Source organism: Brassica rapa, chromosome A07 (genome assembly GCF_000309985.2).
Source record: "Brassica rapa cultivar Chiifu-401-42 chromosome A07, CAAS_Brap_v3.01, whole genome shotgun sequence".
In the NCBI taxonomy this organism is placed as follows: Eukaryota; Viridiplantae; Streptophyta; class Magnoliopsida; order Brassicales; family Brassicaceae; genus Brassica; species Brassica rapa.
The window spans coordinates 19,356,700-19,370,833 of record NC_024801.2 but is presented as its reverse complement, the minus strand read 5'-3'; the positions used below and the strand labels follow the sequence as shown (position 1 = coordinate 19,370,833).

Here is a 14,134-nt window from a genome sequence, read left to right as displayed (position 1 = left end):
AAAACATCTTGAAATTTCTTCAACTAACTCTAGAGAGCACTTGGTCATAAATTGAGCCACTGAGTATTTAATCCAAAAACATGTATAGAGTCTTTATAAAAGTTATATGCACCAAAATTTAGAAGCTTACCTCAATTGTCATCCACTAGACTAGCTCACCCGAATTCTTAATACATCCAAACTTACCTAATTTCGTAATAGGTTTTGTTACAAATAATTAGGTTCACGTGAATCTTCTTCACAATCTTGCTTCCCAACTAAACGAACTATTTGAATAACTACTAGCTATTCATTAATGTTTTTCGTGATTCATCCTTTTTGTTTGGTACTCAAATGCAATACATATATAGTTTCAGTCTGGTGCATCTCAATATTTTTATATGAATGTATACATAGATATGCATCGTAAACGACATGTATCGCTAATACAGGATGGACAAAGACTCTTATTGTTTTCTCTCCATGTGAGTGAGAGAGTGTAGAGATGGGACAGTTCTTGGTCTTATGTGTATTAAGAAGCATTGTATATTTTGGCAACCAAAACAAAACAATTTCTTGATTAAAAAAAAAACAATTTCGTCAAAAATAAGAAATCACTAATAATGATTAATAATCAGAAATGAGATTGAAAAACACATCCTACATGACGATCCAGAGACAAAGTGCAGTGCGGCACATGGATCCATTATATGGTCAGAATAATGCAGCCACCGAATGAGCCACCAGTTTTATACCCACTACTCACCCCTTTCCCACTGTTTCCTCCGCAAATATTTCTTCTCACTTACTTGCACTTATAGTGGAGATATGATCACTTGCACTTGCGCTTCTAAATTTTTATTTCATCTATATTATAAATATCGAATTGTTACATAATTTCGAATGGACGACAACTTTCCGTAACAAGATGACAATTTGCATTTCAGATCTATCCAGGGACAAATGTCTTGTTAGATATATGTCCTAAAGAAAATGACAAAGTACAATCGAATCTATGTCATATTTGAACGTGACATAAAAGGTCAAAAAATAAAACGAGTCCAAACACTCAAACAACTCCATTTATTTATTTATTTCCAAATTTTTATATCTATTTATGGTTTACAAAAGACCCAGTTAGCTAATATGTCGATCTACGGCCCATAAAAAAACAAAGGCCCATATACAAAACAATCTTCTCTCTCTCCGCGACGCTCAAACTTTCAAACCGGCGGCGAGATATTCAGATCATACTTCTTCGTTCCGTTACCATACAGCAACCCCCAATGTTTCTCCACGGTGGCACCACTCTTCTGATCTTCATCAAACAGAGCAAAGATATACACAGTAACCTTCTTCTCCCCTCTCCTCAAATGCTCAACCAACCGCTGATTAAAAACCCTCGCGTTCTCCAAACTCGCCGCCACTTCGCCTGGATCACCACTCGACGGCCACCCAATCTCCGACACAACCACCGGAATCTTCGGTAACCCCAGAGCCTTCACAGCAGAGTCCACCGAGTCCATCATTATATCGAACAAGTTAGTGTACGCGACTCCACTATACGGATCTCTATACATCCGCCGCTTAGATCCGTTCACCGGCTGAAACAGAGCGAAATCCAACGGAATCGAAGGGAACGATTGCTTGTACGCCAAGTAAGGGTAGACGTTCACCATGAGAGGAGACTTGGTCCTCTGGAGAAACCTAACGAGCGGCTTCAACACCGATTCGCCGATCGAGTTATGGAACCTCGCCGTCGAGGGAGGGAAACGCCGCGAGAGGATCGCTAAGGAGTGAGTGGTTGTCACTTTGATCTTCTTGTGCAATCTGTAGCGCTTGATCGCTCGGTGAACGTTGACTACAGCGGAGACTAAGTGTGGGGTGAACGGAGGGAGGAGGGAGACTTCGTTGCCGACGGAGATTGAGGTGATGATGGTGGTTTTGTGGTAAGGTAAGATGAAGGCTCTGATGATGGAGTCGGCTTCGGACAGGTTGGTGGAGAGGAGAGGGATCTTGTCGTTGGGGATGCAGAGGGAGAGGGAGATGCCTGTGTTGGCGAAGGAGGTGGTGATTCTTGGGTCCATGTCGAAGGTTTTGACGTGTTTGATGGAGAGAGAGGTTACGAGTGATGGTAAGGCTTCTGGTGGTGGGAGGTTTGAGCCGTAACGGCCGTAGTTGATTCCGATCTCTGGAACTGGATTAAAGAAGAAAACGATCAAGAACTGAAGAAGAGCTTTCTATCGAATTTTCCCGGAAAGTGATTGAAAAACGATCAAGAAACAAGCGAAGAGTTGAAGAACAATCTCTCAAATTTTCTCGGGATTCGTAACAGAATGTAAAGATTACCTCCGAGATTTGAGCTGTATCGTCCGTAGTTGGTTCCGATTCCTGGACCTGGAGAACAAGCGAGAAAGTGAAGGAAAACGAGAGAAAGAGGATGAACATGGAAACTGAGCCTCTGTTTGATTCAAATTTTCTCGGGAAATCATAACAGAATCACCAGATTTTTACCTCGTAGAGATGGAATCGTGGAGGATGAAGCCATTGAGATGGAAAAGATCGCGAGAATCCAGAAAGATGGAATCATCATCGTCAACGATAGTCTCTCTGTTTTTAGTTTTCTCTCGACTGGGTTGAGTGATGATTTTGGTGGGAATATCTGTAACTGACTTAACTATATAAACGATCTTTGATCTAATTACATGAATACCCATAGAGTCTGATGCACGGAGTTTTTTAATAGAGGGGCAACTACGTCATTTCAATGATTGAGGGGAACCAAGTAAACCGACTATCCCAAACAGATAACTAAACCAACAAATTAGAAAGGAGGGGGGAGTAAACCAACAAATGCGAAATGAGGGGCAAATATGTCAATTCATAAACCAAGTAAACCGACTCGCACAGTGTTGTTAACATATATTAAACCAACACAAATCGGAAAATTCATCTTTTAGGTTTTTAATTGGAAACGAGAGAAAGGAGATTTCTGAATTCCCGATCACCGGCGATGGAAGGGAGAGATGACGGCGGAGGAAAAGTTATCGGGTTGATAGAGAAAGCTACGAAATCGTCTGCGCAAGAGGTTGACCCGAGGCTCCTCAAGGCGATCAAGTTAACTCTTCGCTATTCCGATTCGGAGGTCCGACTCGGTGCCAAAACCCTAATAGAGCTCATGAAACATAACCACTCTCAGGTTCTGATTCTTACATTCTGGGCTTGTTTGAAAATTGATCAATTCTGCAAAAGATTGGAACTTTTCTTCACATTCATGTTGATAAGAGTTTTATCTTTGGTAGGTTCGATTGTTGACGCTTCTCATCATCGACGAGCTTTTCATGAGATCAAAGCTCTTTAGATCTCTAATAGTTGAGAAGTTTGATCAGCTCTTGAGTTTAAGCGTTGGGTTTAGAAGCAGCCTGCCTCTTCCTGCGCCGCCAGCTGTTGCCACCACTTTGCGTACAAAGGCTATCGAGTTCTTGGAGAAGTGGAATCTATCATTTGGGTTACACTACAAGGAGATTAGGCTTGGTTTTGATTACCTTAAGAACACCCTCAAGCTCAAGTTCCCTGATCTGCAGGCAACCGCTGCGCGGAGACAAAGAGAGAGGCTGGAGAGAGAGGAGAGGACGAAGGAGATTTTGAGAAGCAAGTTTGAGTCTTTGAGAGATGGGTTTGGGGTCTTGAAGGGTGAGATTGAGGAGACGATAAAGGAGATCAAGGAGGGTCTGGAGATTGTTCAGTGGAGAGGGGATGATGGTGTTCCACTTGCGATTTTAGATGAGGAGGATTACGAGGAGATACGTTGTTCTCATCTGAGGCAGATTCGTTTGGATTCGTTGAAGCAGTCTGATAAGGTTGAGGAAACTAGTGAAAACAGAGTGGTGTTCGATGTGTTGAGGGAACAGGGGAAGCTTCTGATGAGAAAGCATTTGGTTTCGGTTCAAGAAGGGATCTCTCTTCTCATCAGGGTTGATGTAAGTGATAACAGGACCAGAGATTCCATGTTGAAAGAGTTGATTGATATTAGGAATAGCATATTAGCAACTGAGAAGAAATGTGAGCAAGCTGGTTTTATAATCTCGAGAATGATTGACACTGGGGAGAAAGAAGAAGATGAAGAAGATATCTGGGAGGAAGATGATGGCAAGGTTGGAACTGATCCAGTCAAAAAGGTGGCTCTATTGCCGAGAGTTCAGAACGGTGAGGGTTCATCCTTCAGATCACCAAGTGAAGCAAATAGGTCTACATTAGAATCTAGCTCCAACAAGGCGTCAAGTACTAAAACGGTTAGAAGAAGTGGTGACCCTCTTAGGGATAAGCTAATTTCTGAAGCGCCGGTGATGAACTGGGGAGCACAGCTGAGTAATTGGGATTCAACAACGGAAGTTCGAGCTAACCACCGAGGCTTAGAGGTAGAGAGCCACTGGGGCAGGGTGGATCAAGACGCTGTAATTCCAGCAGATAAAATAGCAGAACTGAATCTTCAGGCAACTGTCTATAGAGAAGAGAGGACAGAGATACCTCCATGCCATGCTCCTCTGAAGAAAGGTGGTCTTTGCCAGAGAAGAGACCTACGAGCCTGCCCGTTTCATGGACCCATTGTACCTCGGGATGATGAAGGAAACCCCATAATCAACGAATCTTCGTTAGAGGAGAGTCAAAACCAAACCTCCTCCTCAACTACAGGGATCAGCCAGGAGGATGACGCGCCTATGGATGAAACAGTTTCAGATTCTGATCCTAATCAGTTAGCTAGGCAAATAGCGAAACAAGCTCTGAAGAATATCAGGGAGAAAGACAGAGAAGAGTTGAAGAAAATAGCAAAGCGAGCAAAGCATGCTAAGGTTAAGGAACATAACTTTTCAGTTCTGCGTGATGCTGCTCTAGCCTCAACTTCTAAATCAGCTGTCATCGACGAAGAGTTTGATAGAGTTTTTGCTGAAAGGAAAAACAAGAAGCAAACCTTTTCCTTGGCACGGCGTAAGAAAACAACCGCTAAAGATAGAATATCCGAGAGACTGTCAAGTAACCGGGCAAAAGGTACTAAACCGAAGCAGTTGCCTCAGGGCAATGATGATGAGAAGTACCGGGAAACATCGGCTAACCAGTGGTAACAAATAAACTAACCAGTCATTCTCGGATCCTGAAAGGCCATAAATTTGATTCTTTTGTGCATGAATAATCAGATTGTATAATGATTGATCTCTGTGTTACTGAGGCAAAACTTGTGTAGAAACAGTTCTTATGTCAGATCTTAGATTCTTTGGAGCTTTTTCTTTTCTCAGACAAGACCCCAACATGAAGGGGATTGTACAACGACATGTTCTGTTAAAAAGTAATGACAGATCATGAAAGCTGGATCGTTGTTGTTTGCTTTTTCTCCTTTACGTGTTGTGTCTTTAAGGATGATCACTATCATCATGAGACCAATTATTTTATTGGAATAATTTTCGTTAAGAAAAATGTGAGTTTGCTTGAGATGAAGAAGAGTAAAATGTTCTTTTTACATTATCATTAGTCTTTTAAGTGGCTTTCAACCCAAGCGACATTCCATTAGATTCTTGTCTCTCAGAATTCATTTTCTTAACGTCTAAAAGTTATTTAACTTGATCTATTTCTTTAGAGTTTTTATGAAAGTTAAAATAAAGATGAGTAACGTTTTACCATGTTGCTTTGGAGTTTCTTTAGTGACTGCTTGACGTTTTTAACATTAATTTTTATTTTATTACAAATTATATAATTATTATTACATCGATTCTATTATCATTCAACAATTATATTTATCTTACTGGATTGGATGTTCCTACAAATTATCTATTTACGTTGGTTTTGAGTAACTTTGTATCGAGAATTAAAAGACCACAAATCTTATTGAATGAAAACTGAAAAACTCATCATAATATGCAATCATGTCCACCATGTACATGTTTAGCCCCCCATCTTTACTGGACCATGGCCCTTTTATCATGGAGTAATTTTTAATTAAAATATTTTAACATTTAATTAAAACACAAAAAAAAAATCATTGATGAGTAAGAAGATATTATTATTAAATGATTATTTCCGCTCATATAAATCAAAGTTTCCCAAATAACATTCTCTCTATACTCTACACAGTCGCCCTTCCTGAATAATCGTGACCGTCCGATTTCAAATCAGCGTTGCCTGTTCATTTGACGGCAACTCTCTCCTTCTCTCTCTCTCTCAATGAAGAAAAGCATCTCTCTTTCTTCGAAATCAACACTTCACGAAGGTTGACCTGATTCGTTGGCGTTTCAATCCATCGGATTCGATCTTCCTCTCGATCGGAGATTAATAAAGTTTTCACCTTTTTGATGGATTTGGATAGCATGGACTGTGCTTCAACCATAGATGTCACAGATGACGAAGAGATCCACCAAGATCGCCATTCCTACGCATCCGTTTCGAAGCATCACAGTAATAACAGTAACGCGAATGCTGCTCCTGGTCTGCTTCCGACCACCACCAGTGTTCACGAGCTTCTCGAATGTCCTGTCTGCACCAATTCTATGTACCCTCCTATTCATCAGGTCTCTTTCAATCTCTTTGTTGCCTGGATCTTTGCTTTGTTGATTGGTTTTAGGGTTTTTTTGTGTGTGTGCTCTCTTGAGAAACATTGCCAAAGCTATAAGCCTTTTTTTACTGTCTCTTTAAAGAGTTTTCGGACAAAACACATTATACAGGTCTGTTTCAATCTCTTGTTGTCTGAATTTGCCATGATTTTTCCAGTTCCAGGATCTTCGCTTTGTTGATTGGTTTTAGGGTTTTTTATGTGCTCTCTTGAGAAACATTGCCAAAGGTGTAAGCTTTTTGATTGTCTTTTTAGAGAGTTTTCGGACAAAACACTTACACTGGTCTGGTACTCTGTTTTAATCTCTTGTTGTCTGAATTTGCCGCTGCTTTTCAGTTCCCGGATCTTTGATATTTTGATTGGTTTTAGGGTTTTTTATGTGCTCTCTTGAGAAACATTGCCAAAGCTAAAAGCTTTTTGACTGTCTCTGTAGAGAATTTTCGGACAAAACACTTCAATCTCTTGTTGTCTGAATTTGCCTAACTTTTCAGTTCCCGGGTCTTTCCTTTCTTGATTGGTTTCAGGGCTTTGCCAAAGCTATAAGCTTTTTGATTGTCTCTTTGCTTACACAATGATTTTGATTCTCCTGCAGTGTCACAACGGACATACTCTATGTTCAACTTGTAAGAACAGGGTTCACAATCGATGCCCTACTTGTAGACAAGAGCTCGGTGATATCCGTTGCTTGGCACTCGAAAAAGTAGCCGAGTCCCTTGAGCTACCGTGCAAATACATGTCGCTTGGCTGTCCTGAGATATTCCCTTATTACAGTAAGCTCAAACACGAGACTGTTTGTAACTTCAGGCCTTATAACTGCCCCTACGCTGGTTCCGAGTGTTCTGTCATGGGTGATATCCCTTTCTTAGTTGCTCATCTGAGGGATGATCACAAGGTGGATATGCATTCTGGGTGTACTTTCAACCACCGTTATGTCAAGTCTAATCCTCGCGAAGTCGAAAACGCCACGTGGATGTTAACCGTAAGACTACATATGATTCAATCATCTATAACCGTCCCATAGGCTTATCAAAGTTTCTGTCTTTTTGGTTTTTGTTTCAGGTCTTTCACTGTTTTGGTCAATACTTCTGTCTCCACTTTGAGGCATTCCAGCTCGGTATGGCTCCAGTCTACATGGCGTTTCTGCGTTTCATGGGGGACGAGACAGAAGCTCGGAACTATAATTACAGTTTGGAAGTGGGAGGTTATGGTCGGAAGCTGATTTGGGAAGGAACGCCGAGAAGCGTAAGAGACAGTCACAGGAAAGTTAGAGACAGTCATGATGGGCTAATCATACAGAGGAACATGGCTCTATTCTTCTCAGGTGGAGACAGGAAAGAGCTGAAACTGCGAGTCACTGGAAGAATCTGGAAAGAGCAGCAGCAAAGTGGTGAAGGTGGAGGAGGAGCTTGTATCCCAAACTTGTCTTAATAATTGATTTTTGAAACTCTTACTTGGTGGCTCTGTCTCTGTAACCATGGTTCTTGGAAGTGTTGTAATTAGGGGCTTTGTCTGTGATCTATGATGTAAACTTGGGTTGTGGCTTCTTTGTTTTCTCTGGCTTGTTCTCATGTCATGAAGAGTTTAAATGGTTCAATACAACTCAGTCTGGTATATCTGTAAAATGTAAATGTTGAAGTTCTTCCCACAAGTTGGTGTAATATCATATTTTAAGAAGTTTAATGATTATACTCGCATGTGATTTTCAGGTTCAGCTTCATAGTTTGTTCTATGAAAGTTGTTTGGATTTGGCTAATAATACTTAATAATACTTCGAGTTCAGATGAATTTTATAATTCGGTTTAATTTAAAATCATAATTCATCATGTATTTTTAACAGTTTATTTGAAATATTCATTTAGATTTCAAATGTTAATTTTGTAGATTAATTTAGATAGTTATACCTTTTCTAACTTTTTCAAAATCTTGAAAATATCTGTTTGGGTTTGAGTTGGATTGGGATAACTAAATATTCAAAATCTATGATACTATCTTACACAATTCACTAGAGTATTTTTTTAATTTGGACAAGATTCAGATTTTCCGATTCGGGTTTGGTTCGGATCTGGTTCGGTTCTAGGATTCGGTTTATCCACACTTCGAAGGCAGCAGATTTTTTGTGTAAAACGACACCATTTCGTCCGTTGTTCTCTGCTAAACCCAGCTTTGGGGTTTTGACATCTTCTTCATCATTTCAAAAGGGATTATCCCTTTCCCCATCAATGGAGGTTCTTCTAAACTCCCCTCTCCCAAATGGCTTCTTCAATTTCTCCTCTTTATCCTCCAATTCCAACAAGAGACTCGTTACCAAGAGAACCCAACATCGATTCAACTTACCCATCTCCAAATTCCACTACCACCGCGCTTCGATCCTCCGAGTCTCAGCTCGTTTCGGAGAGCCCTCAAGGCGACGCAACTCACTGAGGAAGAAGATCATCGGCGATGAGAATTTCCGTGTTCCTTCTGACCCAGGTACGAAAACTCGAAACCAAAACTCCAACTTTGATCCTAGTGATGATGTGCTCGTTGAGTTAAGTGGGAAAGATAAGATTTTGCCGGATTCGAATCTGCTTAATGAGCTTGAAGATTGGGTTACTCGGTATAAGAAGGAAGCAGAGTATTGGGGGATTGGTTCGAATCCCATTTTCACAGTCTATCAGGATTCGAATGGGAACGTGGAGAGAGTGGAGGTTGATGAGGACGAGGTCTTGAGGAGAAGATCGTCTCTTGAGGATGTTGAATCAGTGAGGGATAAGGTTATGTATGCTAAGGAATTAGCTGAACAGATGGAGAATGGGGAGAGTGTTATACATAAGGATAGTTCTTTGGTTAAGTTTGTTTCCTCTTCTTCTGAAAAGGAAGAGGTTGAGTTCGTTAGCTCGATTCAGAACGCTATTCTTCGTCTTGACTTAGGTCCGAAGTTGCCGGCGATTGGGAGAGCTGTTTTGTGTGGTTATATAGGACTCTGGTTGCTGAAGACGGTGTTTGTGTATAGGAAGAGTAATGAGGTTGATGAGTGCAGTGAGTTGGAGAAGGAGATGATGAGGAGAAAGATGAAAGCTTGGAAGGAGAAGGAAGTTATTGAGAGAGGTACTGTGGAAGTTTTGCAGGAGAAGCCATTGGTGTCGTTTGAGAAGCCTAGGTTTGATCGTGAAGAGCTTATGAGTAGTATATCTAAAGTAAAGGGTTCAGAGAAGAAACTGGAAGTTTTGAATTCTTCTCAAGTTGAGAGCGGTGAATCTATGGAGTTTGAGGATAAGATCCATGAAATCAAAGCAATGGCTAGACGAGCAAGGGAGATAGAAGCTGGCATTGAACTTAATGAAAAGGAGAAGCGCGATGTGAACAAAGAAACGGGGGAGGATGATGAAGTTATAAGCATGCGTGAAGTTGATGATGATGATGATGATGATAAAGATGAAAGCTTGGGGATCTGGACTGAAAGTGATCAAGAAAACACTGAACTTTCAGGTTTGGCTATTCCAGTGGTGAATGGGGCCATTGTAGATTCTGGTTTTCCAAATCATGAAATGGCAACATCTGACGCAGAAAAGGTGAGTAATGAGGTACCACTAACTCCTACAGAGGGAATAATCCATCAATCTTCTGATGTTTCTAAGGATAAGTTGAGTATGATGAATAATAGCACTGGTCGTAAGTCACGGGTCATACGGTCTGTGAAAGAGGCTAAAGAGTTCCTTTCAACAAGAAGTGGTGAGGAGGAGTTTACTCAGAAGATGGCTCAAGACAGTGATAAAATCTCCCCAAAGCAGAGTGATGAAAAGCGTAAACCAGCTAGAAGACGCAAATTGGTTGACAAAAATGCAGGCAATGGAACCTTGCATTCTGCTCTTGAGTCTACGTCTTCTGAACCGTTAGGGAAGGATGATTACAAGAAAGTTTCAGAACCTGAGGATACAGTAGATGCACCGGGCAAACAAGGAAGTTTTGCAAACAAAATAGGAGAGCGTGAAACAAGCTCTTCTGGTGGTACTGAACATATAGAGAAGGAACAACCCTCACTGAAGGAGAACTGGATGGAGAAAAACTACCATGAACTCGAACCTATTGCTGAGAAAATGAGAGCTGGATTTAGGGATAACTATATGGCTGCAAGAGAGAAAGAAACTCAGGAGCCAGGTACGATTGCTGAAATTGCAGAAATTTACCGCAATGAGGATAACGATGAGCTTGAGTGGATGAAGGACGAAAAGCTAAGAGACATTGTCTTCCATGTTCGAGATAATGAGCTGGCTGGTAGAGATCCATTTCACCTGATTGGTGCCGAAGACAAAGCTATGTTTTTGCAAGGCTTGGAGAAGAAAGTTGAAAAAGAAAACGAGAAACTGTCTCATCTGCATCAGTGGATTCATTCAAACGTTGAGAATCTCGACTATGGAGTAGGTAATGACTTTATCTTCTCAACCACTTACATATATATAAGTTTATCAATATCTCACTTGTATCCTTTCCTGTTATCATTCAGATGGCATCAGTGTGTATGATCCACCAGAGAAAGTCATACCGAGATGGAAAGGGCCTCCTCCTACGCTTGAGAAGAACCCTGAGTTTCTCAAAAACTATAATGAACAGCGAGAGGCATTGTTTTCTGGAAAGGCTGCGTCTGTGTCTCCTCCTGTGAAAAAAGAAGAACAGAGCTCTCTGCATACTTCCTCCGAGAACACTCTCACTTCTTCATCTGAAGTTACCTCAAGCCAGCCAAAGATTGTTGTAGAAGGAAGTGACGGATCTATTAGACCTGGGAAAAAGTCAGGAAAGGAGTTTTGGCAGCACACGAAGAAATGGTCACCCGGGTTCTTGGAGCTGTACAACGCAGAGACTGATCCAGAAGTGAAAGCTGTTATGAGAGACATGGGCAAAGACTTGGACCGATGGATCACAGAAGACGAAATCAAAGACGTTGCTGATATAATGGAGAAGCTGCCAGAGAGGAACAAGAAGTTCATGGAAAAGAAACTCAACAAGGTCAAGAGAGAGATGGAGTTGTTTGGTCCTCAAGCTGTTTTGAGCAAATACCGTGAGTATGGAGAAGATAAGGAAGAAGATTATCTATGGTGGTTGGATCTTCCGCATGTTCTGGTATGTTTTTTTCTTGCTAAACATTTGAAGAAACTCAGTCCTTTAAAAACCTAACTTTTTTTTTCTTTTTGTGTGCTTCAGTGTCTTGAATTGTACACGGTTGATGAGAAAGGAGAGCAACAAGTAGGGTTCTACACATTGGAAATGGCAAAAGATCTCGAGTTAGAACCCAAACCGCATCATGTGATTGCTTTCGAGAACGCTGCAGACTGTAAAAACCTCTGTTACATTATTCAAGCTCATTTGGATATGCTTAGAACTGGAAACGTTTTCATTGTACCGCGCCCACCAAAGGTAAAGAAGAAAAACTTTAAGTAGTCCTATTCTCTTGTCAGTTCTAACGTTGTTCTCTTTAACATATACAAACAGGATACATTTCGAGAAGCCAAGGCGAATGGGTTTGGTGTAACGGTTATAAGGAAAGGAGAACTGAAGTTGAATATAGATGAGCCATTAGAGGAAGTAGAGGAACAGATATGTGAGATAGGAAGCAAGATGTACCATGATAAGATCATGGGAGATCGATCTGTGGATATAAGCTCGTTGATGAAAGGGGTCTTTAACCTCAAGACCAAACCTAGTGGCCGAAGAAGAGAACGTGTGAAACAGGCTCTGAAAGATTCTAACAAGAAAAGTAGCTGAGTTGCCCAGCCAAAGGGCCCTGCAACTCCTCATTTTCTAGGTTGTCTATGTTTTGTAGAAAGCATATCATAACAATGGAAGAAAGGAACTGTTTGAAACGATGTAATGAAAGGAAGCTCTCTCATTGTATTTTCTAGAGATTACAAAAACTCAATAAAATAAAGAAGCAACAGTTTTCTCTATTGTTGATTACAACATATGATACAACCTCAGATCTTAGCCAAATCGATACTAAGCCGTACTCGAAGCACAGAGTTTTTCAGCTAATGCAGAACTTACACCAATAGGCAAAAACAATCAGAAAACTTATCAGTTAAAAGAAATCTTAGGCTGAGACTAGATGGCCTTGGCAACAATAGCAAGCAATCACAATACCAACTAATGCTCCTGCAAGAACCTGCGAAGGAGTGTGACCTAGCAATTCCTTTAGCTTTCTTTGACTGATGGGGTGTCCTTCAAACAAGTCCCTTATGATCAAGTTCAGAACCTGTGACATGATCAACAAAGACAACACAGTCATAAACAAGACTGACACTTGGTACAATTATATGGGAATGCTCTCAAGATCACAACACATGATTCTAAAACCAAGAACAACTATCACCAACATGTGCCTAATGTCCACAATTTCTAGAAACAATTTATTGTGCTCAAGCTCAACAATGCAGAACCCTTCTGTTCTGGAATCTGAAACCAAGAACACAAAAGGTCACTCACCAACCAAGAACACACATCAACCTTAGCCTAAATGACCACAGTTCCATATCTAGCAATAAACTTTTATTGTGAACAACAATGCAATAACCTCAAGTAACCCAACTTTTACATGAGGCATTCAAAAACACTTCAAGAACCTTAATACACTATATCAGAAAGTCAACATCCAACCATAAAGTAAAGAGCGTTGAGTTGAATCCATCAATAGACAAATCATTAACCAGACCAAAGTCAATCAAAACATCTCCAAATAAGCAGATAAGGTTTCATTACCTCAGCTTGCATACCAGCATGGCGCCTAACACCAATAGCATCATACATCACAATCAAACTAAACCCCAAACAAACAGGAAACAACGAGTCCGCAACCCCATGACAAAGCGCAACAGACGTCGTCAAAGCCATACACAACGCCGAATGCGAAGAAGGCATCCCACCAGAAGCAAACAACAAACTCAAATCCCACTTCCTCTCAATAAAGAAATTGATAACCATCTTACTCGTCTGCGCGAAGAACCACGCGAACACCGCCGAGACAAACGTCGGATTCGCAGAGAGCGTCGCCACGAAAGGACTAATCTTTACCTTAGCGGAAGCCGTGACGCTCAAAAGGGCGATCCCCAACCCACCGCTCCGCTTCAAATCTTCTCCGGCGAAGAAGTGCTCCGAAAACGCCGCCGTATCGTCCCTGTAAGCTCGAAAACGCGCCGTCCATTGCCGGGACTGGGACGAGACCAGGCCTTTCAACGTTCGGATGATTGCGCGTAAAGGGTTGAGCTTTGCATTGGCGCTATCAGGTTGAGGGTTCGAGGATGGTTTGCAGCATAAGGAGATGGTGTTGTTGTTGGGGATAGAAGGAGGGAGCTTAACGAAGGAGAGAGGAGAAGAAGGGTAAAGAGATAAGCTTTTCGAGAAACAAGAGAAGGAAGGGTTTGATGATGTGAGCGACTCCATGAGAGAAGATTTTTAAGCTTACTCTCTCTCTGGCGACATTCGGAGAGGAGGAGAGATAGAGATTTAGTTGAGAGTCTGGAGCCTTGGCGAAGAAAGATTGGGAGATTCTTCTTCGACTTGTAAATTACCAACAAACTAGGTGATAAC

General features: G+C 41.2%; 5 protein-coding genes across 5 annotated transcripts; 3 read left to right on the top strand and 2 right to left on the bottom strand.

The window, feature by feature from the left end:
* Positions 1-123: 123 nt before the first annotated feature.
* On the bottom strand, positions 124-2,646 carry LOC103830329 (glucan endo-1,3-beta-glucosidase 12). The gene is made up of 3 exons (XM_009106103.3): positions 2,494-2,646; positions 2,329-2,376; positions 124-2,176 (listed from the first exon to the last, which is right to left on the bottom strand). Exons 1-3 carry the CDS (start codon positions 2,570-2,572, stop codon positions 1,203-1,205), a joined length of 1,101 nt encoding a protein of 366 aa, XP_009104351.1. The 5' UTR covers positions 2,573-2,646; the 3' UTR covers positions 124-1,202.
* A 291-nt stretch (positions 2,647-2,937) lies between these two features.
* LOC103830328 (UV-stimulated scaffold protein A homolog) lies at positions 2,938-5,361 on the top strand. The gene is made up of 2 exons (XM_009106102.3): positions 2,938-3,178; positions 3,282-5,361. The coding sequence occupies exons 1-2, from the start codon at positions 2,993-2,995 to the stop codon at positions 5,097-5,099; spliced, it is 2,004 nt and encodes a 667-aa protein (XP_009104350.1). The 5' UTR covers positions 2,938-2,992; the 3' UTR covers positions 5,100-5,361.
* Positions 5,362-6,063: 702 nt separating this feature from the next.
* On the top strand, positions 6,064-8,257 carry LOC103830327 (E3 ubiquitin-protein ligase SINAT3). Its single transcript, XM_009106100.3, has 3 exons — positions 6,064-6,536; positions 7,170-7,556; positions 7,637-8,257. The coding sequence occupies exons 1-3, from the start codon at positions 6,321-6,323 to the stop codon at positions 8,003-8,005; spliced, it is 972 nt and encodes a 323-aa protein (XP_009104348.1). The 5' UTR covers positions 6,064-6,320; the 3' UTR covers positions 8,006-8,257.
* On the top strand, positions 8,001-12,496 carry LOC103830325. The gene is made up of 4 exons (XM_009106098.3): positions 8,001-10,978; positions 11,061-11,674; positions 11,756-11,968; positions 12,044-12,496. Exons 1-4 carry the CDS (start codon positions 8,797-8,799, stop codon positions 12,314-12,316), a joined length of 3,282 nt encoding a protein of 1,093 aa, XP_009104346.1. The 5' UTR covers positions 8,001-8,796; the 3' UTR covers positions 12,317-12,496.
* Positions 12,423-14,107, bottom strand: LOC103830326. Its single transcript, XM_009106099.3, has 2 exons — positions 13,307-14,107; positions 12,423-12,803 (listed from the first exon to the last, which is right to left on the bottom strand). The coding sequence occupies exons 1-2, from the start codon at positions 13,985-13,987 to the stop codon at positions 12,642-12,644; spliced, it is 843 nt and encodes a 280-aa protein (XP_009104347.1). The 5' UTR covers positions 13,988-14,107; the 3' UTR covers positions 12,423-12,641.
* Positions 14,108-14,134: the final 27 nt, after the last annotated feature.